Source organism: Schistocerca americana, unplaced genomic scaffold (assembly GCF_021461395.2).
Source record: "Schistocerca americana isolate TAMUIC-IGC-003095 unplaced genomic scaffold, iqSchAmer2.1 HiC_scaffold_42, whole genome shotgun sequence".
NCBI classification, from domain to species: Eukaryota; Metazoa; Arthropoda; class Insecta; order Orthoptera; family Acrididae; genus Schistocerca; species Schistocerca americana.
This window is the reverse complement of record NW_025726148.1, coordinates 1359622-1387225: the sequence shown is the minus strand read 5'-3', so window position 1 is coordinate 1387225 and position 27604 is coordinate 1359622. Positions and strand designations below refer to the sequence as shown.

At 39.6% G+C, this 27604-nt stretch overlaps 1 protein-coding gene across 1 annotated transcript in view; it reads right to left on the bottom strand.

The window, feature by feature from the left end:
* Positions 1 to 26199, bottom strand: part of LOC124582595 (piggyBac transposable element-derived protein 4-like) — a 198674-nt gene extending 172475 nt beyond the window's left edge. Inside the window, exon 1 of the mRNA XM_047131314.1 lies at positions 26192 to 26199. Within this exon, the coding sequence (XP_046987270.1) occupies positions 26192 to 26199 (8 nt within the window). The remainder of the gene's footprint in view (positions 1 to 26191) is intronic.
* Between the last annotated feature and the right edge of the window lie 1405 nt (positions 26200 to 27604).

Below are 27604 nucleotides of genomic sequence, written 5' to 3'. Positions count from 1 at the left end.
TAGAAAGAAAGAGTGTCAGTCCACTTGTACTTAAGTCGGCATTGTGCCTTTTGTATTAAATTCAGGACTCACAAGAGAGGTTCAAAACATAGAAAGTTAGTGTGTCAGTCCCCTTGTACTTAAGTCGGCATTGTGCCTTTTGTATTAAATTCGGATGCAATTTCTGTGTTTCATCGTCAATAAGAAGGTCCAAGGTATACAGTAAATCTGAAGTGAAGCATCGGAATCTGAAAGTGGACTCACAGGAGGGGTTAAAACAATAGAAAATTAAAGTGTCAGTCCTCTTGTACTTAAGTCGGCATTGTGCCTTTTGTATTAAATTCGGGTGCAATTTCTGTATTTCATCGACAATAAGAAGGTCCTAAGGATACAGTAAACCTGAAGTGAAGCATCGGAAACTAAAACTGGACTCACAGGAGGAGTTCAAATCACAGAAAGTTAGAGTGTCAGTCCTCTAGTACTTAAGTCGGCATTGTGCCTTTTGTATTAAATTCGGATGCAATTTCTGTGTTTCATCGTCAATAAGAAGGTCCAAAGTATACAGTAAACCTGAAGTGAAGCATCGGAATCGAAAACGGGACTCACAGTAGAGGTTCAATTCATAGAAAGTTAGAGTTCAGTCCTCTTGTACATAAATCGGCATTGTGCCCTTTGTATTAAATTCGGATGCAATATCTGTGTTTCATCGTCAATAAGAAGGCCCAAGGGATACTGTAAACCTGAAGTGAAGCATCGGATTCTAAAACTGGACTCACAGGAGAGGTTCAAATCATAGAAAGGAAGAGTGTCAGTCCTCTTGTACTTAAGTCGGCATTGTGCCTTTTGTATTAAATTCGGATGCAATTTCTGTGTTTCATCGTCAATAAGAAGGTCCATGGGATACAGTAATCCTGAAGTGAAGCATCGGAATCTAAAACTGGACTCACAGGAGAGGTTCAAATCATAGAGAGTTAGAGTGTCAGGCCTCTTGACCTTAAGTCGGCATTGTGCTTTTGTATTAAATTCAGTAGGAATTTCTGCGCTTCATTGTCAATAATAAGGTCCAAGGGATACAGTAAACCTGAAGTGAAGCATCGGAATCTAAAACTGGACTCACAGGAGGAGTTCAAACCATAGAACGTTAGAGTGTCAGTCCTCTTGTACTTAAGCCCGCATTGTGCGTTTTGTATTATGTTCGGATGAAATTTCTGTGTTTCATAGTCAATAAGTAGGTCCAAGGCATAGAGTAAACCAGAAGTGAAGCATCGGAAAGTAAAACTGGACTCACAGGAGAGGTTCAAATCACAGAAAGTTAGAGTGTCAGTCCTCTTGTACATAAGTCAGCATTGTGCCTTTAGTATTATATTCGGATGCAATTTCTGTGTTTCATCGTCAATAAGAAGGTCCAATGGATTCAGTAAACCTGAAGTGAAGCATCGGAATCTAAAACTGGACTCACAGGAGAGGTTCAAATCATAGAAAGTTAGAGTGTCAGGCCTCTTGTCCTTAAGTCGGCATTGTGCTTTTGTATTATTCAGATGGAATTTCTGTGTTTCATCGTCAGTAAGAATGTCCAAGGGATACAGTAAACCTGAAGTGAAGCAGAGGAATCGAAAACAGGACTCACAGGAGAGGATCAAATCATAGACAGAAAGAGTGTCAGTCCTCTTGTACTTAAGTCGGCATTGTGCCTTTTGTATTAAATTCGGATGCAATTTCTGTGTTTCATCGTCAATAAGAAGGTCCAAGGTATACAGTAAACCTGAAGTGAAGCATCGGATCCGAAAACGGGACTCACAGTAGAGGTTCAATTCATAGAATGTTGGAGTTCAGTCCTCTTGTACATAAATCGGCATTGTGCCTTTTGTATTAAATTCGGGTGCAATATCTGTGTTTCATGGTCAATAAGAAGGTCCAAGGGATACAGTAAACGTGAAGTGAAGCATCGGAATCTAAAACTGGACTCACAGGAGGGGTTCAAACCATAGAAAGTTTGAGTGTCAGTCCTCTTTACTTAAGTCAGCATTGGCCTTTAGTATTTAATTCGGATGCAATTTCTGTGTTTCATCGTCAATAAGAAGGTCCAAGGGATACAGTAAACCTTAAGTGAAGCAGCGGAATCGAAATCTGGACTCACAGGAGAGGTTCAAATCATAGAAAAGTAGAGTGCTAATCCACTTGTACTGAAGTTGGCATTGTGCCTTTTGTATTAAATTCGGATGCAATTTCTGTTTTTCATCGTCAATAAGAAGGTCTAAGGTATACAGTAAACCTGAAATGAAGCATCGGAACCTAAAACTGGACTCACAGGAGAGGTTCAAATCATAGAAAAGTAGAGTGCTAATTCACTTGTACTGAAGTTGGCATTGTGCCTTTTGTATTATTCAGATGGAAGTTCTGTGTTTCATCGTCAATAAGAAGGTCCAAGGGATACAGTAAACCTGAAGTGAAGCATCGCAATCTAAAACTGGACTCACAGGAGAGGTTCAAATGATAGCAAGAAAGAGTGTCAGTCCACTTGTACTTAAGTCGGCACTGTGCCTTTTGTATTAAATTCGGATGCAATTTCTGTGTTTCATCGTCAATAAGAAGGTCCAAGGGATACAGAAAACCTGATGTGAAGCATCGGAAACTAAAACTGGACTCACAGGAGAGGTTCAAATCATAGAAACTTAGAGTGTCAGTCCCCTTGTACTTAAGTCGGCATTGTGCCTTTTGTATTAAATTCGGATGCAGTTTCTGTGTTTCATCGTCAATAAGAAGGTCCAAGGTATACAGTAATCCTGAAGTGAAGCATCGGAATCGAAAACTGGACTCACAGGAGAGGTTCAAATCGTAGAAAGTTAGAGTGTCAGTCCTCTTTTACTTAAGTTGGCATTGTGCCTTTTGTATTAAATTCGGATGCAATTTCTGTGTTTCATCGTCAATAAGAAGGTCCTAGGCATACAGTAAGCCTGAAGTGAAGCATCGGAAACTAAAACTGGACTCACAGGAGAGGTTCAGAACATAGAAAGTTAGAGTGTCAGTCCCCTTGTACTTAAGTCGGCATTGTGCCTTTTGTAGAACATTCGGATGCAATATATGTGTTTCACCGTCAATAAGAATGTCCAAGGGAACCAGTAAACCTGAAGTGAAGCATCGGAATCTTAAACTGGACTCACAGGTGAGGTTCAAATCATAGAAAGTTAGAGCGTCAGTCCTCTAGTACTTATGTCGGCATTGTGCCTTTAGTATTAAACTCGGACGCAATTTCTGTGTTTCATCGTCAATAAGAAGGTCCAAGGTATACAGTAAACCTGAAGTGAAGCATCGGAATCGAAAACGGGACTCACAGTAGAGGTTGAATTCATAGAAAGTTAGAGTTCAGTCCTCTTGTACATAAATCGGCATTGTGCCTTTTGTATTAAATTCGGATGCAATATGTGTGTTTCATCGTCAATAAGAAGGTCCAAGGGATACAGTAAACCTGAAGTGAAGCATCGGAATCGAAAACTGGACTCACAGGAGAGGTTCAAATCATAGATAGTTAGAGTGTCAGTCCTCTTGTATTTAAGTCGGCATTATGCCTTTTGTACTAAATTCGGTTGCAATATCTGTGTTTCATCGTCAATAAGAAGGTCCAAGGGATACTGTAAACCTGAAGTCAAGCATCGGATTCTAAAACTGGACTCACAGGAGAGGTTCAAATCATAGAAAGGAAGAGTGTCAGTCCTCTTGTACTTAAGTCGGCAATGTGCTTTTTCTATTAAATGCGGATGCAAGTTCTGTGTTTCATCGACAATATGAAGGTCCAAGGGATACAGTAAACCTGAAGTGAAGCATCGGAATCTAAAACTGGACCCACAGGAGAGGTTCAAATCATAGAAAGTTAGAGTGTCAGGCCTCTTGACCTTAAGTCGGCATTGTGCTTTTGTATTAAATTCAGATGGAATTTCTGTGTTTCATTGTCAATAATAAGGTCCAAGGGATACAGTAAACCTGAAGTGAAGCAGAGGAATCGAAAACAGGACTCACAGGAGAGGATCAAATCATAGACAGAAAGAGTGTCAGTCCTCTTGTACTTAAGTCGGCATTGTGCCTTTTGTATTAAATTCGGATGCAATTTCTGTGTTTCATCGTCAATAAGAAGGTCCAAGGTATACAGTAAACCTGAAGTGAAGCATCGGATCCGAAAACGGGACTCACAGTAGAGGTTCAATTCATAGAATGTTGGAGTTCAGTCCTCTTGTACATAAATCGGCATTGTGCCTTTTGTATTAAATTCGGGTGCAATATCTGTGTTTCATGGTCAATAAGAAGGTCCAAGGGATACTGTAAACCTGAAGTCAAGCATCGGATTCTAAAACTGGACTTACAGGAGAGGTTCAAATCATAGAAAGAAATAGTGTCAGTCCTCTTGTACTTAAGTCGGCATTGTGCCTTTTGTATTAAATTCGGATGCAATTTCTGTGTTTCATCGTCAATAAGAAGGTCCAAGGGATACAGTAAACCTGAAGTGAAGCATCGGAATCTAAAACTGGACTCACAGGAGAGGTTCAAATCATAGAAGGTTAGAGTGTCTGGCCACTTGTATTAAGTCGGCATTGTGCTTTTGTATTAAATTCAGTTGGAATTTCTGTGTTTCATTGTCAATAATAAGGTCCAAGTGATACAGTAAACCTGAAGTGAAGCATCGGAATCGAAAACTGGACTCACAGGAGAGGTTCAAATCATAGAAAGTTAGAGAATCAGTCCTCTTTTACTTAAGTTGGCATTGTACCTTTTGTATTAAATTCGGATGGAATTTCTGTGTTTCATCGTCAATAAGAAGGTGCAAGGTATACAGTAAACGTGAAGTGAAGCATCGGAATCTAAAACTGGACTCACAGGAGGGGTTCAAACCATAGAAAGTTTGATTGTCAGTCCTCTTGTACTTAAGTCGGCATTGTGCGATTTGTATTATGTTCGGATGAAATTGCTGTGTTTCATAGTCAATAAGAAGGTCCAAGGGATACAGTAAACCTGAAGTGAAGCATCGGAAAGTAAAACTGGACTCACAGGAGAGGTTCAAATCATAGAAACTTAGAGTATCAGTCCTCTTTACTTAAGTCAGCATTGGCCTTTAGTATTTAATTCGGATGCAATTTCTGTGTTTCATCGTCAATAAGAAGGTCCAAGGGATACAGTAAACCTTAAGTGAAGCATGGAATCGAAAACTGGACTCACAGGAGAGGTTCAAATCATAGAAAAGTAGAGTGCTAATCCACTTGTACTGAAGTTGGCATTGTGCCTTTTGTATTAAATTCGGATGCAATTTCTGTTTTTCATCGTCAATAAGAAGGTCCAAGGTATACAGTAAACCTGAAATGAAGCATCGGAACCTAAAACTGGACTCACAGGAGAGGTTCAAATCATAGAAAAGTGGAGTGCTAATCCACTTGTACTGAAGTTGGCGTTGTGCCTTTTGTATTATTCAGATGGAAGTTCTGTGTTTCATCGTCAATAAGAAGGTCCAAGGGATACAGTAAACCTGAAGTGAAGCATCGCCATCTAAAACTGGACTCACAGGAGAGGTTCAAATGATAGCAAGAAAGAGTGTCAGTCCACTTGTACTTAAGTCGGCACTGTGCCTTTTGTATTAAATTCGGATGCAATTTCTGTGTTTCATCGTCAATAAGAAGGTCCAAGGGATACAGAGAACCTGATGTGAAGCATCGGAAACTAAAACTGGACTCACAGGAGAGGTTCAAATCATAGAAACTTAGAGTGTCAGTCCTCTTGTACTTAAGTCGGCATTGTGCCTTTTGTATTAAATTCGGATGCAATTTCTGTGTTTCATCTTCAATAAGAAGGTCCAAGGTATACAGTAATCCTGAAGTGAAGCATCGCAATCGAAAACTGGACTCACAGGAGAGGTTCAAATCGTAGAAAGTTAGAGTGTCAGTCCTCTTTTACTTAAGTTGGCATTGTGCCTTTTGTATTAAATTCGGATGCAATTACTGTGTTTCATCGTCAATAAGAAGGTCCTAGGCATACAGTAAGCCTGAAGTGAAGCATCGGAAACTAAAACTGGACTCACAGGAGAGGTTCAGAACATAGAAAGTTAGAGTGTCAGTCCCCTTGTACTTAAGTAGGCATTGTGCCTTTTGTAGAACATTCGGATGCAATATATGTGTTTCACCGACAATAAGAATGTCCAAGGGAACCAGTAAACCTGAAGTGAAGCATCGGAATCTAAAACTGGACTCACAGGTGAGGTTCAAATCATAGAAAGTTAGAGTGTCAGTCCTCTAGTACTTAAATCGGCATTGTGCCTTTAGTATTAAACTCGGACGCAATTTCTGTGTTTCATCGTCAATAAGAAGGTCCAAGGTATACAGTAAACCTGAAGTGAAGCATCGGAATCGAAAACGGGACTCACAGTAGAGGTTGAATTCATAGAAAGTTAGAGTTCAGTCCTCTTGTACATAAATCGGCATTGTGCCTTTTGTATTAAATTCGGATGCAATATGTGTGTTTCATCGTCAATAAGAAGGTCCAAGGGATACAGTAAACCTGAAGTGAAGCATCGGAACCTAAAACTGGACTCACAGGAGAGGTTTAAATCATAGAAAGAAAGAGTGTCAGTCCTCTTGTACTTAAGTCGGCATTGTGCCTTTTGTATTAAATTCGGATGCAATTTCTGTGTTTCATCGTCAATAAGAAGGTCCAAGGGATACAGTAAACCTGAAGTGAAGCATCACAATCTAAAACTGGACTCACAGGAGAGGTTCAAATCATAGAAAGTTAGAGTGTCTGGCCTCTTAACCTTAAGTCGGCATTGTGCTTTTGTATTAAATTCAGTAGGAATTTCTGTGTTTCATTGTCAATAATAAGGTCCAAGGGATACAGTAAACCTGAAGTGAAGCATCGGAATCGAAAACAGGACTCACAGGAGAGGTTCAAATCATAGAAAGTTAGAGTGTCAGTCCTCTTGTATTTAAGACGGCATTGTGCCTTTTGTACTAAATTCGGATGAAATTTCTGTGTATCATCGTCAATAAGAAGGTGCAAGGGATACAGTAAACCTGAAGTGAAGCAGCGGAATCGAAAACTGGACTCACAGGAGGGGTTCAAATCATAGAAAGTTAGAGTGTCAGTCCACTTGTACTTAGGTCGGCATTGTGCATTTGTATTAAATTCTGAACTCACAGGAGAGGTTCAAATCATAGAAAGTTAGAGTGTCAGTCCTCTAGTTCTTAAGTCGGCATTGTGCCTTTTGAATTAAATTCGGATGCAATTACTGTTTTTCATTATCAATATGAAGGTCCAAGGGATACAGTAGACCTGAGGTGAAGCATCGGAAACTAAAACTGGACTCACAGGAGAGGTTCAAATCATAGAAAATTAGAGAGTCAGTCCTCTTGTACTTAAGTCGGCATTGTTCCTTTTGTATCAAATACGGATGCAATTGCTGTGTTTCATCGTCAATAAGAAGGTCCAAGGTATACAGTAAACCTGAAGTGAAGCATCGCAATCTAACACTGGACTCACAGGAGAGGTTCAAATCTTAGTAAGAAAGAGTGTCAGTCCACTTGTACTTAAGTCGGCATTGTGCCTTTTGTATTAAATTCTGGACTCACAGGAGAGGTTCAAAACATAGAAAGTTAGTGTGTCAGTCCCCTTGTACTTAAGTCGGCATTGTGCCTTTTGTATTAAATTCGGATGCAATATCTGTGTTTCATCGTCAATAAGAAGGTCCAAGGGATACTGTAAACCTGAAGTGAAGCATCGGATTCTAAAACTGGACTCACAGGAGAGGTTCAAATCAAGGAAAGTTAGAGTGTCAGGCCTCTTGACCTTAATTCGGCATTGTGCTTTTGTATTAAATTCAGTAGGAATTTCTGCGCTTCATTGTCAATAATAAGGTCCAAGGGATACAGTAAACCTGAAGTGAAGCATCGGAATCGAAAACTGGACTCACAGGAGAGGTTCAAATCATAGAAACTTAGAGTGTCAGTCCTCTTGTATTTAAGACGGCATTGTGTCTTTTGTACTAAATTCTTTTGCAATTTCTGTGTTTCATCATCAATAAGAAGGTCCAAGGGATACAGTAAACCTGAAGTGAGGCATCGGAACCTAATACCGGACTAACAGGAGAGGTTCAAATCATAGAAAGTTAGAGTGTCAGTCCTCTTTTACTTGAGTTGGCATTGTGCCTTTTATATTAAATTCGGATTCAATTTCTGTGTTTCATCGTCAATAAGAAGGTCCAAGGTATACAGTAAACCTGAAGTGAAGCATCGGAATCTAAAACTGGACGCACAGGAGGAGTTCAAACCATAGAACGTTAGAGTGTCAGTCCTCTTGTACTTAAGCCGGCATTGTGCGTTTTGTATTATGTTCTGATGAAATTTCTGTGTTTCATAGTCAATAAGTAGGTCCAAGGGATAGAGTAAACCAGAAGTGAAGCTTCGGAAAGTAAAACTGGACTCACAGGAGAGGTTCAAATCACAGAAAGTTAGAGTGTCAGTCCTCTAGTACATAAGTCAGCATTGTGCCTTTAGTATTATATTCGGATGCAATTTCTGTGTTTCATCGTCAATAAGAAGGTCCAATGGATACAGTAAACCTGAAGTGAAGCATCGGAATCTAAAACTGGACTCACAGGAGAGGTTCAAATCATAGAAGGTTAGAGTGTCAGGCCTCTTGTCCTTAAGTCGGCATTGTGCTTTTGTATTATTCAGATGGAATTTCTGTGTTTCATCGTCAATAAGAATGTCCAAGGGATACAGTAAACCTGAAGTGAAGCATCGGAATCGAAAACTGGACTCACAGGAGAGGTTCAAATCATAGATAGTTAGAGTGTCAGTCCTCTTGTATTTAAGTCGGCATTATGCCTTTTGTACTAAATTCGGTTGCAATATCTGTGTTTCATCGTCAATAAGAAGGTCCAAGGGATACTGTAAACCTGAAGTGTAGCATCGGATTCTAAAACTGGACTCACAGGAGAGGTTCAAATCATAGAAAGTTAGAGTGTCAGGCCTCTTGACCTTAAGTCGGCATTGTGCTTTTGTATTAAATTCAGATGGAATTTCTGTGTTTCATTGTCAATAATAAGGTCCAATGGATTCAGTAAACCTGAAGTGAAGCAGAGGAATCGAAAACAGGACTCACAGGAGAGGTTCAAATCATAGACAGAAAGAAAGTCAGTCCACTTGTACTTATGCCGGCATTGTGCCTTTTGTATTAAATTGAGGAATCACAGGAGAGGTTCAAAACATAGAAAGTTAGAGTGTCAGTCCTCTTGAACTTAAGTCGGCATTGTGCCTTTTGTATTGAATTCGGATGCAATTTCTGTATTTCATCGTCAATAAGAAGGTCCTAAGGATACAGTAAACCGGAAGTGAAGCATCGGAAACTAAAACTGGACTCACAGGAGAGGTTCAAATCATAGAAAGTTAGAGTGTCAGTCCTCTTGTACGTAAGTTGGCATTGTGCCTTTTGTATTAAGTTCGGATGCAATTTCTGTGTTTCATCGTCAATAAGAAGGTCCAAGGCATACAGTAACCCTGAAGTGAAGCATCGGAAACCAAAACTTTACTCACAGGAGAGGTACAGATCATAGAAAGTTAGAGTGTCAGTCCTCTTGTACTTAAGTCGGCATTGTGCCTTTTGTATTACATTCGGATGCAATATCTGTGTTTCATCGTCAATAAGAAGGTCCAAGGGAAACAGTAAACCTGAAGTGAAGCATCGGAATCTAAAACTGGACTCACAGGAGAGGTTCAAATCCTAGAAAGTTAGAGTGTCAGTCCTCTTGTACTTAAGTCGGCATTGTGCCTTTTGTATTAAATTCGGATGCAATTTCTGTGTTTCATCGTCAATAAGAAGGTCCAAGGTATACAGTAAACCTGAAGTGAAGCATCGGATCCGAAAACGGGACTCACAGTAGAGGTTCAATTCATAGAAAGTTAGAGTTCAGTCCTCTAGTTCTTAAGTCGGCATTGTGCCTTTTGAATTAAATTCGGATGCAATTACTGTTTTTCATTATCCATATGATGGTCCAAGGGATACAGTAGACCTGAGGTGAAGCATCGGAAACTAAAACTGGACTCACAGGAGAGGTTCAAATCATAGAAAATTAGAGAGTCAGTCCTCTTGTACTTAAGTCGTCATTGTTCCTTTTGTATCAAATACGGATGCAATTTGTGTGTTTCATCGTCAATAAGAAGGTCCAAGGTATACAGTAAACCTGAAGTGAAGCATCGCAATCTAACACTGGACTCACAGGAGAGGTTAAAACAATAGAAAATTAGAGTGTCAGTCCTCTTGTACTTAAGTCGGCATTGTGCCTTTTGTATTAAATTCGGATGCAATTTCTGTGTTTCGTCGTCAATAAGAAGGTCCAAGGTATACAGTAAATCTGAAGTGAAGCATCGGAATCTGAAAGTGGACTCACAGGAGGGGTTAAAACAATAGAAAATTAGAGTGTCAGTCCTCTTGTACTTAAGTCGGCATTGTGCCTTTTGTATTAAATTCGGGTGCAATTTCTGTATTTCATCGACAATAAGAAGGTCCTAAGGATACAAAAAACCTGAAGTGAAGCATCGGAAACTAAAACTGGACTCACAGGAGGAGTTCAAATCACAGAAAGTTAGAGTGTCAGTCCTCTAGTACTTGAGTCGGCATTGTGCCTTTTGTATTAAATTCGGATGCAATTTCTGTGTTTCATCGTCAATAAGAAGGTCCAAGGTATACAGTAAACCTGAAGTGAAGCACCGGATTCTAAAACTGGACTCACAGGAGAGGTTCAAATCATAGAAAGGAAGAGTGTCAGTCCTCTTGTACTTAAGTCGGCATTGTGCCTTTTGTATTAAATTCGGATGCAATTTCTGTGTTTCATCGTCAATAAGAAGGTCCATGGGATACAGTAAACGTGAAGTGAAGCATCGGAATCTAAAACTGGACTCACAGGAGAGTTTGAAATCATAGAAAGTTAGAGTGTCAGGCCTCTTGACCTTAATTCGGCATTGTGCTTTTGTATTAAATTCAGTAGGAATTTCTGCGCTTCATTGTCAATAATAAGGTCCAAGGGATACAGTAAACCTGAAGTGAAGCATCGGAATCGAAAACTGGACTCACAGGAGAGGTTCAAATCATAGAAACTTAGAGTGTCAGTCCTCTTGTATTTAAGACGGCATTGTGCCTTTTGTACTAAATTCGGTTGCAATTTCTGTGTTTCATCATCAATAAGAAGGTCCAAGGGATACAGTAAACCTGAAGTGAGGCATCGGAACCTAATACCGGGGTCACAGGAGAGGTTCAAATCATAGAAAGTTAGAGTGTCAGTCCTCTTTTACTTGAGTTGGCATTGTGCCTTTTGTATTAAATTCGGATGCAATTTCTGTGTTTCATCGTCAATAAGAAGGTCCAAGGTATACAGTAAACCAGAAGTGAAGCATCGGAATCTAAAACTGGACTCACAGGAGGAGTTCAAACCATAGAACGTTGGAGTGTCAGTCCTCTTGTACTTAAGCCGGCATTGTGCGTTTTGTATTATGTTCGGATGAAATTTCTGTGTTTCATAGTCAAGAAGTAGGTCCAAGGGATAGAGTAAACCAGAAGTGAAGCATCGGAAAGTAAAACTGGACTCACAGGAGAGGTTCAAATCACAGAAAGTTAGAGTGTCAGTCCTCTTGTACATAAGTCAGCATTGTGCCTTTAGTATTATATTCGGATGCAATTTCTGTGTTTCATCGTCAATAAGAAGGTCCAATGGATACAGTAAACCTGAAGTGAAGCATCGGAATCTAAAACTGGACTCACAGGAGAGGTTCAAATCATAGAAAGTTAGAGTGTCAGGCCTCTTGTCCTTAAGTCGGCATTGTGCTTTTGTATTAAATTCAGATGGAATTTCTGTGTTTCAGCGACAATAAAAAGGTCTAAGGGATAGAGTAAACCTGAAGTGAAGCAGCGGAATCGAAAGCTGGACTCACAGGAGAGGTTCAAATCATAGAAAGTTAGAGTGTCAGGCCTCTTGTCCTTAAGTCGGCATTGTGCTTTTGTATTATTCAGATGGAATTTCTGTGTTTCATCGTCAATAAGAATGTCCAAGGGATACAGTAAACCTGAAGTGAAGCATCGGAATCGAAAACTGGACTCACAGGAGAGGTTCAAATCATAGATAGTTAGAGTGTCAGTCGTCTTGTATTTAAGTCGGCATTATGCCTTTTGTACTAAATTCGGTTGCAATATCTGTGTTTCATCGTCAATAAGAAGGTCCAAGGGATACTGTAAACCTGATGTGTAGCATCGGATTCTAAAACTGGACTCACAGGAGAGGTTCAAATCATAGAAAGAAAGAGTGTCAGTCCTCATGTACTTAAGTCGGCAATGTGCTTTTTGTATTAAATTCGGATGCAAGTTCTGTGTTTCATCGACAATATGAAGGTCCAAGGGATACAGTAAACCTGAAGTGAAGCATCGGAATCTAAAACTGGACCCACAGGAGAGGTTCAAATCATAGAAAGTTAGAGTGTCAGGCCTCTTGACCTTAAGTCGGCATTGTGCTTTTGTATTAAATTCAGATGGAATTTCTGTGTTTCATTGTCAATAATAAGGTCCAAGGGATACAGTAAACCTGAAGTGAAGCAGAGGAATCGAAAACAGGACTCACAGGAGAGGTTCAAATCATAGACAGAAAGAAAGTCAGACCACTTGTACTTATGCCGGCATTGTGCCTTTTGTATTAAATTCAGGACTCACAGGAGAGGTTCAAAACATAGAAAGTTAGAGTGTCAGTCATCTTGAACTTAAGTCGGCATTGTGCCTTTTGTATTAAATTCGGATGCAATTTCTGTATTTCATCGTCAATAAGAAGGTCCTAAGGATACAGTAAACCGGAAGTGAAGCATCGGAAACTAAAACTGGACTCACAGGAGAGGTTCAAATCATAGAAAGTTAGAGTGTCAGTCCTCTTGTACTTAAGTCGGCATTGTGCCTTTTGTATTAAGTTCGGATGCAATTTCTGTGATTCATCGTCCATAAGAAGGTCCAAGGCATACAGTAACCCTGAAGTGAAGCATCGGAAACCAAAACTGGACTCACAGGAGAGGTACAGATCTTAGAAAGTTAGAGTGTCAATCCTCTTGTACTTAAGTCGGCATTGTGCCTTTTGTATTACATTCGGATGCAATATCTGTGTTTCATCGTCAATAAGAAGGTCCAAGGGAAACAGTAAACCTGAAGTGAAGCATCGGAATCTAAAACTGGACTCACAGGAGAGGTTCAAATCATAGAAAGTTAGAGTGTCAGTCCTCTTGTACTTAAGTCGGCATTGTGCCTTTTGTATTAAATTCGGATGCAATTTCTGTGTTTCATCGTCAATAAGAAGGTCCAAGGTATACAGTAAACCTGAAGTGAAGCATCGGATCCGAAAACGGGACTCACAGTAGAGGTTCAATTCATAGAAAGTTAGAGTTCAGTCCTCTTGTACATAAATCGGCATTGTGCCTTTTGTATTAAATTCGGGTGCAATTTCTGTGTTTCATGGTCAATAAGAAGGTCCAAGGGATACTGTAAACCTGAAGTGAAGCATCGGATTCTAAAACTGGACTCACAGGAGAGGTTCAAATCATAGAAAGAAATAGTGTCAGTCCTCTTGTACTTAAGTCGGCATTGTGCCTTTTGTATTAAATTCGGGTGCAATTTCTGTGTTTCATTGTCAATAATAAGGTCCAAGTGATACAGTAAACCTGAAGTGAAGCATCGGAATCGAAAACTGGACTCACAGGAGAGGTTCAAATCATAGAAAGTTAGAGTGTCCGTCCTCTTTTACTTAAGTTGGCATTGTGCCTTTTGTATTAAATTCGGATGGAGTTTCTGTGTTTCATCGTCAATATGAAGGTCCAAGTGGTACAGTAAACGTGAAGTGAAGCATCGGAATCTAAAACTGGACTCACAGGAGGGGTTCAAACCATAGAAAGTTTGAGTGTCAGTCCTCTTGTACTTAAGTCGGCATTGTGCGATTTGTATTATGTTCGGATGAAATTGCTGTGTTTCATAGTCAATAAGAAGGTCCAAGGGATATAGTAAACCTGAAGTGAAGCATCGGAAAGTAAAACTGGACTCACAGGAGAGGTTCAAATCATAGAAACTTAGAGTATCAGTCCTCTTGTACTTAAGTCAGCATTGGCCTTTAGTATTTAATTCGGATGCAATTTCTGTGTTTCATCGTCAATAAGAAGGTCCAAGGGATACAGTAAACCTTAAGTGAAGCAGCGGAATCGAAAACTGGACTCACAAGAGAGGTTCAAATCATAGAAAGTTAGAGTGTCAGGCCTCTTGTCCTTAAGTCAGCATTGTGCTTTTGTATTATTCAGATGGAATTTCTGTGTTTCATCGTCAATAAGAATGTCCAAGGGAGACAGTTAACCTAAGGTGAAGCATCGGAATCGAAAACTGGACTCACAGGAGAGGTTCAAATCATAGAAAGTTAGAGAGTCAGTCCTCTTGTACTTAAGTCGACATTATGCCTTTTGTACTAAATTCGGTTGCAATTTCTGAGTTTCATCGTCAATAACAAGGTCCAAGGGATACAGTAAACCTGAAATGAAGCATCGGAACCTAAAACTGGACTCACAGGAGAGGTTCAAATCATAGAAAAGTAGAGTGCTAATCCACTTGTACTGAAGTTGGCATTGTGCCTTTTGTATTAAATTCGGATGCAATTTCTGTTTTTCATCGTCAATAAGAAGGTCCAAGGTATACAGTAAACCTGAAGTGAAGCATCGGAATCTAAAACTGGACTCACAGGAGGGGTTCAAATCATAGAAAGTTACAGTGTCAGTCCTCTTGTACTTAAGTCGTCATTGTGCCTTTTGTATTAAATTCGGATCCAATTTCTGTGTTTCATCGTCAATAAGAAGGTCCAAGGTATACAGTAAACCTGAAGTGAAGCATCGGAATCGAAAACGGGACTCACAGTAGAGGTTCAATTCATAGAAAGTTAGAGTTCAGTCCTCTTGTACATAAATCGGCATTGTGCCTTTTGTATTAAATTCGGATGTAATATCTGTGTTTCATCGTCAATAAGAAGGTTCAAGGGATACAGTGAACCTGAAGTGAAGCATCGGATTCTAAAACTGGACCCACAGGAGGGGTTCAAATCATAGAAAGTTACAGTGACAGTCCTCTTGTACTTAAGTCGGCATTGTGCTATTGTATTATTCAGATGGAATTTCTGTGTTTCATTGTCAATAAGAATGTACAAGGAAAACAGTAAACCTGAAATGAAGCAGCGGAATCGAAAACTGGACTCACAGGAGGGGTTCAAATCATAGAAAGTTAGAGTATCAGTACACTTGTACTTAGGTCGGCATTGTGCACTTGTATTAAATTCTGGACTCACAGGAGAGGTTCAAATCATAGAAAGTTAGAGTGTCAGTCCTCTAGTTCTTAAGTCGGCATTGTGCCTTTTGAATTAAATTCGGATGCAATTCCTGTTTTTCATTATCAATATGAAGGTCCAAGGGATACAGTAGACCTGAGGTGAAGCATCGGAAACTAAAACTGGACTCACAGGAGAGCTTCAAATCATAGAAAATTAGAGAGTCAGTCCTCTTGTACTTAAGTCGGCATTGTTCCTTTTGTATCAAATACGGATGCAATTTCTGTGTTTCATCGTCAATAAGAAATTCCAAGGTATACAGTAAACCTGAAGTGAAGCATCGCAATCTAACACTGGACTCACGGGAGAGGTTCAAATCATAGAAAGAAAGAGTGTCAGTCCACTTGTACTTAAGTCGGCATTGTGCCTTTTGTATTAAATTCTGGACTCACAGGAGAGGTTCAAAACATAGAAAGTTAGTGTGTCAGTCTCCTTGTACTTAAGTCGGCATTGTGCCTTTTGTATTAAATTCGGATGCAATTTCTGTGTTTCATCGTCAATAAGAAGGTCCAAGGTGTACAGTAAACATGAAGTGAAGCATCGGAATCGAAAACGGGACACACAGTAGAGGTTCAATTCATAGAAAGTTAGAGTTCAGTCCTCTTGTACATAAATCGGCATTGTGCCTTTTGTATTAAATTCGGATGCAATATCTGTGTTTCATCGTCAATAAGAAGGTCCAAGGGATACTGTAAACCTGAAGTGAAGCATCGGATTCTAAAACTGGACTCACAGGAGAGGTTCAAATCATAGAAAGGAAGAGTGTCAGTCGTCTTGTACTTAAGTCGGCATTGTGCCTTTTGTATTAAATTCGGATGCAATTTCTGTGTTTCATCGTCAATAAGAAGGTCCATGGGATACAGTAAACCTGAAGTGAAGCATCGGAATCTAAAACTGGACTCACAGGAGAGGTTCAAATCATAGAAAGTTAGAGTGTCAGTCCTCTAGTACTTAAGTCGGCATTGTGCCTTTTGTATTAAATTCGGATGCAATTTCTGTGTTTCATCGTCAATAAGATGGTCCAAGGTGTACAGTAAACCTGAAGTGAAGCATCGGAATCGAAAACGGGACTCACAGTAGAGGTTCAATTCATAGAAAGTTAGAGTTCAGTCCTCTTGTACATAAATCAGCATTGTGCCTTTTGTATTAAATTCGGATGCAATATCTGTGTTTCATCGTCAATAAGAAGGTCCAAGGGATACTGTAAACCTGAAGTGAAGCATCGGATTCTAAAACTGGACTCACAGGAGAGGTTCAAATCATAGAAAGGAAGAGTGTCAGTCCTCTTGTACTTAAGCCGGCATTGTGCGTTTTGTATTATGTTCGGATGAAATTTCTGTGTTTCATAGTCAATAAGTAGGTCCAAGGGATAGAGTAAACCAGAAGTGAAGCATCGGAAAGTAAAACTGGACTCACAGGAGAGGTTCAAATCACAGAAAGTTAGAGTGTCAGTCCTCTTGTACTTAAGTCAGCATTGTGCCTTTAGTATTATATTCGGATGCAATTTCTGTGTTTCATCGTCAATAAGAAGGTCCAATGGATACAGTAAACCTGAAGTGAAGCATCGGAATCTAAAACTGGACTCACAGGAGAGTTTCAAATCATAGATAGTTAGAGTGTCAGTCCTCTTGTATTTAAGTCGGCATTATGCCTTTTGTACTAAATTCGGTTGCAATATCTGTGTTTCATCGTCAATAAGAAGGTCCAAGGGATACTGTAAACCTGAAGTGAAGCATCGGATTCTAAAACTGGACTCACAGGAGAAGTTCAAATCATAGAAAGAAAGAGTGTCAGTCCTCTTGTACTTAAGTCGGCAATGTGCTTTTTGTATTAAATTCGGATGCAAGTTCTGTGTTTCATCGACAATATGAAGGTCCAAGGGATACAGTAAACCTGAAGTGAAGCATCGGAATCTAAAACTGGACCCACAGGAGAGGTTCAAAGCATAGAAAGTTAGTGTGTCAGGCCTCTTGACCTTAAGTCGGCATTGTGCTTTTGTATTAAATTCAGATGGAATTTCTGTGTTTCATTGTCAATAATAAGGTCCAAGGGATACAGTAAACCTGAAGTGAAGCAGAAGAATCGAAAACAGGACTCACAGGAGAGGTTCAAACCATAGACAGAAAGAGTGTCAGTCCACTTGTACTTATGCCGGCATTGTGCCTTTTGTATTAAATTGAGGACTCACAGGAGAGGTTCAAAACATAGAAAGTTAGAGTGTCAGTCCTCTTGTACTTAAGTCGGCATTGTGCCCTTTGTATTAAATTCGGATGCAATTTCTGTGTTTCATCGTCACTAAGAAGGTATAAGGTATACAGTAAATCTGAAGTGAAGCATCGGAATCTAAAACTGGACTCACAGGAGGGGTTCAAACAATAGAAAATTAGAGTGTCAGTCCTCTTGTACTTAAGTCGGCATTGTGCCTTTTGTATTAAATTCGGATGCAATTTCTGTATTTCATCGTCAATAAGAAGGTCCTAAGGATACAGTAAACCTGTAGTGAAGCATCGGAAACTAAAACTGGACTCACAGGAGAGGTTCAAATCATAGAAAGTTAGAGTGTCAGTCCTCTTGTACTTAAGTCGGCATTGTGCCTTTTGTATTACATTCGGATGCAATATCTGTGCTTCATCGTCAATAAGAAGGTCCAAGGGAAATAGTAAACCTGAAGTGAAGCATCGGAATCTAAAACTGGACTCACAGGGGAGGTTCAAATCATAGAAAGTTAGAGTGTCAGTCCTCTTGTACTTAAGTCGGCATTGTGAGTTTTGTATTAAATTCGGATGCAATTTCTGTGTTTCGTCGTCAATAAGAAGGTCCAAGGTATACAGTAAACCTGAAGTGAAGCATCGGATCCGAAAACGGGACTCACAGTAGAGGTTCAATTCATAGAAAGTTAGAGTTCAGTCCTCTTGTACATAAATCGGCATTGTGCCTTTTGTATTAAATTCGGGTGCAATATCTGTGTTTCACGGTCAATAAGAAGGTCCAAGGGATACTGTAAACCTGAAGTGAAGCATCGGATTCTAAAACTGGACTCACAGGAGAGGTTCAAATCATAGAAAGAAATAGTGTCAGTCCTCTTGTACTTAAGTCGGCATTGTGATTTTTGTATTAAATTCGGATGCAATTTCTGTGTTTCATCGTCAATAAGAAGGTCCAAGGGATACAGTAAACCTGAAGTGAAGCATCGGAATCTAAAACTGGACTCACAGGAGAGGTTCAAATCATAGAAGTTTAGAGTGTCTGGCCTCTTGACCTTAAGTCGGCATTGTGCTTTTGTATTAAATTCAGTAGGAATTTCTGTGTTTCATTGTCAATAATAAGGTCCAAGTGATACAGTAAACCTGAAGTGAAGCATCGGAATCGAAAACTGGACTCACAGGAGAGGTTCAAATCATAGAAAGTTAGTGTGTCAGTCCTCTTTTACTTAAGATGGCATTGTGCCTTTTGTATTAAATTCGGATGGAATTTCTGTGTTTCATCGTCAATCAGAAGGTCCAAGGTATACAGTAAACGTGAAGTGAAGCATCTTAATCTAATACTGGACTCACAGGAGGGGTTCAAACCATAGAAAGTTTGTGTGTCAGTCCTCTTGTACTTAAGTCGGCATTGTGCGATTTGTATTATGTTCGGATGAAATTGCTGTGTTTCATAGTCAATAAGAAGGTCCAAGGGATACAGTAAACCTGAAGTGAAGCATCGGAAAGTAAAACTGGACTCACATGAGGGGTTCAAATCATAGAAACTTAGAGTATCAGTCCTCTTGTACTTAAGTCAGCACTGGCCGTTAGTATTTAATTCGGATGCAATTTCTGTGTTTCATCGTCAATAAGAAGGTCCAAGGGATACAGTAAACCTTAAGTGAAGCAGCGGAATCGAAAACTGGACTCACAGGAGAGGTTGAAATCATAGAAATTTAGAGTGACAGGCCTCTTGTCCTTAAGTCGGCATTGTGCTTTTGTATTATTCAGATGGAATTTCTGTGTTTCATCGTCAATAAGAATGTCCAAGGGAGACAGTTAACCTGAAGTGAAGCATCGGAATCGAAAACTGGACTCACAGGAGAGGTTCAAATCATAGAAAGTTAGAGAGTCAGTCCTCTAGTATTTAAGTCGGCATTATGCATTTTGTACTAAATTCGGTTGCAATTTCTGAGTTTCATCGTCAATAAGAAGGTCCAAGGGATACAGTAAACCTGAAATGAAGCATCGGAAACTAAAACTGGGCTCACAGGAGAGGTTCAAATCATAGAAAAGTTGAGTGCTAATCCACTTGTACTGAAGTTGGCATTGTGCCTTTTGTATTAAATTCGGATGCAATTTCTGTTTTTCATTGTCAATAAGAAGGTCCAAGGTATACAGTAAACCTGAAGTGAAGCATCGGAATCTAAAACTGGACTCACAGGAGGGGTTCAAATCATAGAAAGTTACAGTGCCAGTCCTCTTGTACTTAAGTCGGCATTGTGCCTTTTGTATTAAATTCGGATGCAATATCTGTGTTTCATCGTCAATAAGAAGGTCCAAGGGATACAGAAAACCTGATGTGAAGCATCGGAAACTAAAACTGGACTCACAGGAGAGGTTCAAATCATAGAAACTTAGAGTGTCAGTCCTCTTGTACTTAAGTCGGCATTGTGCCTTTTGTATCAAATACGGATGCAATTTCCTTGTTTCATCGTCAATAAGAAGGTCCAAGGTATACAGTAAACTTGAAGTGAAGCATCCGAATCTAAAACTGGACTCACAGGAGGGGTTCAAATCATAGAAAGTTAGAGTGTCGGTCCACTTGTACTTAAGTCGGCATTGTGCCCTTTGAATTAAATTCGGATGCAATTTCTGTGTTTCATCGTCAATAAGAAGGTCCAAGGGATACAGTAAACCTGAAGTGAAGCATCGCAATCTAAAACTGGACTCACAGGAGAGGTTCAAATCATAGCAAGAAAGAGTGTCAGTCCACTTGTACTTAAGTCGGCATTGTGCCTTTTGTATTAAATTCTGGACTCACAGGAGAGGTTCAAATCATAGAAAGTTAGAGTGTCAGTCCTCTTGTACTTAAGTCGGCATTGTGCCTTTTGTATTAAATTCGGATGCAATTTCTGTGCTTCATCGTCAATAAGAAGGTCCAAGGTATACAGTAAATCTGAAGTGAAGCATCGGAATCTAAAACTGGACTCACAGGAGAGGTTCAAATCATGGAAAGGTAGAGTGTCAGTCCTCTTGTACTTAAGTCGTAATTGTGCCTTTTGTATTAAATTCCGATGAAATTTCTGTGTTTCATCGTCAATAAGAAGGTCCAAGGTATACAGTAATCCTGAAGTGAAGCATCGGAATCGAAAACGGGACTCACAGTAGAGGTTCAATTCATAGAAAGTTAAAGTTCAGTCCTCTTGTACATAAATCGGCATTGTGCCTTTTGTATTAAATTCGGATGCAATATCTGTGTTTCATCGTCAATAAGAAGGTCCAAGGGATACTGTAAACCTGAAGTGAAGCATCGGATTCTAAAACTGGACTCACAGGAGAGGTTCAAATCAATGAAAGAAACAGTGTCAGTCCTCTTGTACTTAAGTCGGCATTGTGCCTTTTGTATTAAATTCGGATGCAATTTCTGTGTTTCATCGTCAATAAGAAGGTCCAAGGGATACAGTAAACCTGAAGTGAAGCATCAGAATCTAGAATTGGACTCACAGGAGAGGTTCAAATCATAGAAAGTTAGAATGTCAGGCCTCTTCTCCTTAAGTCGGCATTGTGCTTTTATATTAAATTCAGTAGGAATTTCTGTGTCTCATTGTCAATAATAAGGTCCAAGGGATACAGTAAACCTGAAGTGAAGCATCGGAGTCGAAAACTGGACACACCGGAGTGGTTCAAATCATAGAAAGTTAGAGTGTCAGTCCTCTTGTATTTAAGACGACATTGTGCCTTTTGTACTAAATTCGGTTGCAATTTCTGTGTTTCTTCGTCAATAAGAAGGTCCAAGGGATACAGTAAACCTGAAGTGAAGCATCGGAACCTAATTCTGGACTCACAGGAGAGGTTCAATTCATAGAAAGTTAGAGTGTCAGTCCTCTTTTACTTAGGTTGGCATTGTGCCTTTTGTATTAAATTCGGATGAAATTTCTGTGTTTCATAGTCAATAAGAAGGTCCAAGGGATACAGTAAACCTGAAGTGAAGCTTCGGAAAGTAAAACTGAACTCACAGGAGAGGTTCAAATCATAGAAAGTTAGAGTGTCAGTCCTCTTGTACTTAAGTCAGCATTGTGCCTTTAGTATTACATTCGGATGCAATTTCTGTGTTTCATCGTCAATAAGAAGGTCCAAGGGATTCAGTAAACCTGAAGTGAAGCGTCGGAATCTAAAACTGACTCACAGGAGAGGTTCAAATCATAGAGAGTTAGAGTGTCAGGCCTCTTGTCCTTAAGTCGGCATTATGCTTTTGTATTAAATTCAGATGGAATTACTGTGTTTCATCGTCAATGAGAAGGTCCAAGGGATACAGTAAACCCGAAGCGAAGCATCGGAATTGAAAACTGGACTCAAAGGAGAGGTTCAAATCATAGAGAGTCAGAGTGTCAGTCCTCTTGTATTTAAGTCGGCATTATGACTTTTGAACTAAATTCGGTTGCAATTTCTGTGTTTCATCGTCAATAAGAAGGTCCAAGGGATACAGTAAACCTGAAATGAAGCATCGGAACCTAAAACTGGACTCACAGGAGAGGTTCAAATCTTAGTAGGTTAGAGTGCTAATCCTCTTGTACTGAAGTTGGCATTGTGCCTTTTGTATTACAATCGGATGCAATTGATTTGTTTCATCGTCAATAAGAAGGTCCAAGGTATACAGTAAAACCTGAAGAGATGCATCGGAATCTAAAACTGGACTCACAGGAGGGGTTCAAATCATAGAAAGTTAGAGGGTCAGTCCTCTTGTACTTAAGTCGGCATTGTGCCTTTTGTATTAAATTCGGATGCAATTTCTGTGTTTCATCGTCAATAAGAAGGTCCCAGGGGTCCAGTAAACCTGAAGTGGTGCATCGCAATCTAAAACTGGACTCACAGGAGAGGTTCAAATCATAGAAAGAAAGAGTGTCAGTCCACTTGTAATTAAGTCGGCATTGTGCCTTTTGTATTAAATTCTGGACTCACAGGAGAGGTTCAAATAATAGAAAGTTAGAGTGTCAGTCCTCTAGTACTTAAGTCGGCATTGTGCCTTTTGAATAAAATTCGGATGCAATTTCTGTCTTTCATCGTCAATAAGAAGGTCCAAGGGATACCGTAAACCTGAGGTGAAGCATCGGAAACTAAAACTGGACTCACAGGAGAGGTTCAAATCATAGAAAGTTAGAGTGTCAGTCCACTTGTACTTAAGTCGGCATTGTGCCTTTTGTATCAAATACGGATGCAATTTCTGTGTTTCATCGTCAATAAGAAGGTCCAAGGTATACAGTAAACCTGAAGTGAAGCATCCGAATCTAAAACTGGACTCACAGGAGGGGTTCAAATCATAGAAAGTTAGAGTGTCGGTCCACTTGCTACTTAAGTCGGCATTGTGCCTTTTGAATTAAATTCGGATGCAATTTCTGTGTTTCATCGTCAATAAGAAGGTTCAAGGGAAACAGTAAACCTGAAGTGAAGCATCGGAATCTAAAACTGGCCTCACAGGAGTGGGTCAAATCATAGAAAGTTAGAGTGTCAGTCCTCGTGTACTTAAGTCAGCATTGTGCCTTTAGTATTACATTCGGATGCAATTTCTGTGTTTCATCGTCATTAAGAAGGTCCAAAGGAATTCAGTAAACCTGAAGTGAAGCGTCGGAATCTAAAACTGACTCACAGGAGAGGTTCAAATCATAGAGAGTTAGAGTGTCAGGCCTCTTGTCCTTAAGTCGGCATTGTGCTTTTGTATTAAATTCAGATGGAATTACTGTGTTTCATCGTCAATGAGAAGGTCCAAGGGATACAGTAAACCTGAAGCGAAGCATCGGAATCGAAAACTGGACTCAAAGGAGAGGTTCAAATCATAGAAAGTCTAAGTGTCAGTCCTCTTGTATATAAGTCGACATTATGCCTTTTGTACTAAATTCGGTTGCAATTTCTGTGTTTCATCGTCAATAAGAAGGTCCAAGGGATACAGTAAACCTGAAATGAAGCATCGGAGCCTAAAACTGGACTCACAGGAGAGGTTCAAATCATAGAAAGTTAGAGTGCTAATCCTCTTGTACTGAAGTTGGCATTGTGCCTTTTGTATTACAATCGGATGCAAATGATGTGTTTCATCGTCAATAAGAAGGTCCCAGGTATACAGTAAAACCTGAAGAGAAGCATCGGAATCTAAAACTGGACTCACAGGAGGGGTTCAAATCATAGAAAGTTAGAGTGTCAGTCCTCTTGTACTTAAGTCGGCATTGTGCCTTTTGTATTAAATTCGAATGCAATTTCTGTGTTTCATCGTCAATAAGAAGGTCCCAGGGGTCCAGTAAACCTTAAGTGAAGCATCGCAATCTAAAACTGGACTCACAGGAGAGGTTCAAATCATTGAAAGAAAGAGTGTCAGTCCACTTGTAATTAAGTCGGCATTGTGCGTTTTGTATTAACTTCTGGACTCACAGGAGAGGTTCAAATAATAGAAAGTTAGAGTGTCAGTCCTCTAGTACTTAAGTCGGCATTGTGCCTTTTGAATTAAATTCGGATGCAATTTCTGTCTTTCATCGTCAATAAGAAGGTCCAAGGGATACTGTAAACCTGAGGTGAAGCATCGGAAACTAAAACTGGACTCACAGGAGAGGTTCAAATCATAGAAAGTTAGAGTGTCAGTCCACTTGTACTTATGTCGGCATTGTGCCTTTTGTATCAAATACGGATGCAATTTCTGTGTTTCATCGTCAATAAGAAGGTCCAAAATATAGAGTAAACCTGAAGTGAAGCATCCGAATCTAAAACTGGACTCACAGGAGGGGTTCAAATCATAGAAAGTTAGAGTGTCGGTCCACTTGTACTTAAGTCGGCATTGTGCCTTTTGAATTTAATTCGGATGCAATTTCTGTGTTTCATCGTCAATAAGAAGGTCCAAGGGAAACAGTAAACCTGAAGTGAAGCATCGGAATCTAAAACTGGACTCACAGGAGTGGGTCAAATCATAGAAAGTTAGAGTGTCAGTCCTCTTGTACTTAAGTCGGCATTGTGCCTTTTGTACTAAATTCGGATTCAAATTCTGTGTTTCATCGTCAATAAGAAGGTCCAAGGTATACAGTAAACCTGATGTGAAGCATCGGAATCTGAAACTGGACGCACAGGAGGGGTTCAAATCTTAGAAAATTAGAGTGTCAGTCCTCTTGTACTTAAGTCGGCATTGTGCCTTTTGTACTAAATTCGGATTCAAATTCTGTGTTTCATCGTCAATAAGAAGGTCCAAGGTATACAGTAAACCTGATGTGAAGCATCGGAATCTGAAACTGGACGCACAGGAGGGGTTCAAATCTTAGAAAATTAGAGTGTCAGTCCTCTTGTACTTAAGTCGGCATTGTGCCGTTTGTATTATATTCGGATGCATTTTCTGTATATCATCGTCAATAACAAGGTCCAAGGGATACAGTAACCCTGAAGTGAAACATCTTAAACTAAAACTGGACTCACAGGAGAGGTTCAAACCATAGAAAGTTAGAGTGTCAGTCCTCTTGTACTTAAGTCATCATTGCGCCTTTTGTATTAAATTCGGATGCAATTTCTGTGTTTCATCGTCACTAAGATGGTCCAAGGTATACAGTAAACCTGAAGTGAAGCATCGGAATCTAAAACTGGACTCATAGGAGGGGTTCAAATCTTAGAAAGTTAGAGTGTCAATCCTCTTGTACTTAAGACGGCATTGTGCCTTTTGTATTAAATTCGGATGCAATTTCTGTGTATCATCGTCAATAACAAGCTCCAAGGGATACAGTAAACCTGAAGTGAAGCATCGAAATCTAAAACTGGACTCACAGGAGAGGTTCAAATCATAGAAAGGAAGAGTGTCAGTCCACTTGTACATAAGTCGTCATTGTGCCTTTTGTATTAAACTCTGGACTCACAGGAGAGGTTCAAATCATAGAAAGTTAGAGTGTCAGTCCTCTAGTACTTAAGGCGGCATTGTGCCTTTTGTATTAAATTCGGATGCAATTTCTGTGTTTCATCGTCAATAAGAAGGTCCAAGGGATACAGTGAACCTGAGGTGAAGCATCGGAAACTAAAACTGGACTCACAGGTTAGATTCAAATCATAGAAAGTTAGAGTGTCAGTCCTCTTGTTCTTAAGTCGGCATTGTGCCTTTTGAATTAAATTCGAATGCAATTTCTGTGTTTCATCGTCAATAAGAAGCTGCATGGGATACAGTAAACCTGAAGTGAAGCATCGGAATCTAAAACTGGACTCACAGGAGAGGTTCAAATCACAGAAAGTTAGAGTGTCAGGCCTCTTGACCTTAAGTCGGCATTGTGCTTTTGTATTAAATTCAGATGGAATTTCTGTGTTTCATTGTCAATAAGAAGGTCCAAGGGATACAGTAAACCTGAAGTGAGGCATCGGAATCGTAAACTGGACTCACAGGAGAGGTTTAAATCTTAGAATGTTAGAGTGTCAGTCCTCTTGTATTTATGACGGCATTGTGCCTTTTGTACTAAATTTGGTTGCAATTTCTGTGTTTCATCGTCAATAAGAAGGTCCAAGGGATACAGTAAACCTGAAGTGTAGCATCGGAATCTAAAACTGGACTCACAGGAGGGGTTCATATCATAGAAGGTTAGAGTGTCAGTCCTCTTGTACTTAACCCTCTAACCGGAACATCTTTTACTCGGCGGTAAGATGGAACATCGGTCTGCTAGACCGCTAGGACATTTAAAGTGTATTTTTCTCTATTTTTATGACTTTTCCGCACTTCTACGTTGCTTCTCTCTCTCTTTAAGGTGTAATTAAACATAATAATAGGTTTTTGAACCATAATATTTGTTAAAATACCAGTAAATTCAAGTTTATTACTAGGAAAAACTTTAATTTGCAGTGTTTTGTTGTTTACACATTACTCCTTTAGAAATACTTTTTTTTTACATTATTATAGTTACAACACAAAGAAAATGAATACTAAAATGTAATGCAAAGAAAAAATTTAACTTTTATTTTTAATTGCACAAGTCTTGCACACTTTTCGTGAACACTCCAAGCACGTTGGTTCTTCGCAAGAAATACACTTGTAGGCAGTTTTCCTCTTTTTTTGATATGGACAAAATCGACAGGTTTTTCTTTTACCAAGTGTGTCCGTCGGACACTCATCAACTCGAACAACAAATTTATTCCGTTGGCTAACGATTTGCTTTTCTTTTGCTGCCTCTTCTTCTAAAGATGAAATAATACTTTGTAGCTCTTGAGGCAGATTGGAGATTGCCAGTCGGGATTTTACGAAATCGTAGACCAAATATAGAGAAACTCTTTTCAGGAAATCAAAACGTGATACGGTTTTCTTCTCTCCAAAAAGTCCATAAAGTATACTTGCGTTTGATCCAGCCATGGCCACCATGTGGTAAAAAATAGCCAACGGCCACCTTCTTGTTTTGCGATTAGTAGAATAAACACTGCACTTCATATCTAGCGTGTCTATTCCACTTTTTGTGGCGTTATAAAAAGATATGATTTCAGGTTTATCATTTGAAACGTCAGTGTAATTGGAATGATGCATTGACGAAAGAAGTAGGACTGCCTTATTCCTTTTTGGGACATAAGAAAGCAGAGTCATTTCTTTCGTAAAGCCATAAAGGCTGGACCCAATTTCACGATCGCTTCTTGCTTGAAATTCTGCTGGTATCTGGGGTCTGTTTCTTTTTAGTGTCCCAACTAATGTCAAATTGTGAGCTAGTAGCTCCTGGGCAAGTTCCACAGAACAAAACCAATTGTCGCAACTAATATTTCTGTTTGTGCCATACAGCCCTTTAGATAGGCGGATTACAGACTGCGTGGGAATGCTCTTTTTCTTTTCTGCTGTAGAAAGTGTGGCTCCATCACAGCCTTTGCCGGAGTAGATGTAGGCATTGTAAATATATGCATTGTGTGCATCTGCCAGACCCATGACCTTAATGCCATATTTAGCCGGTTTATTCGGCATATATATACGAAATTTAACCCTCCCTCTGAAAGGCACCAAAGTTTCATCAACTGTCAAATGCGCTCCAGGGCTATAAATTTGTTGGCAGTTCCAAAT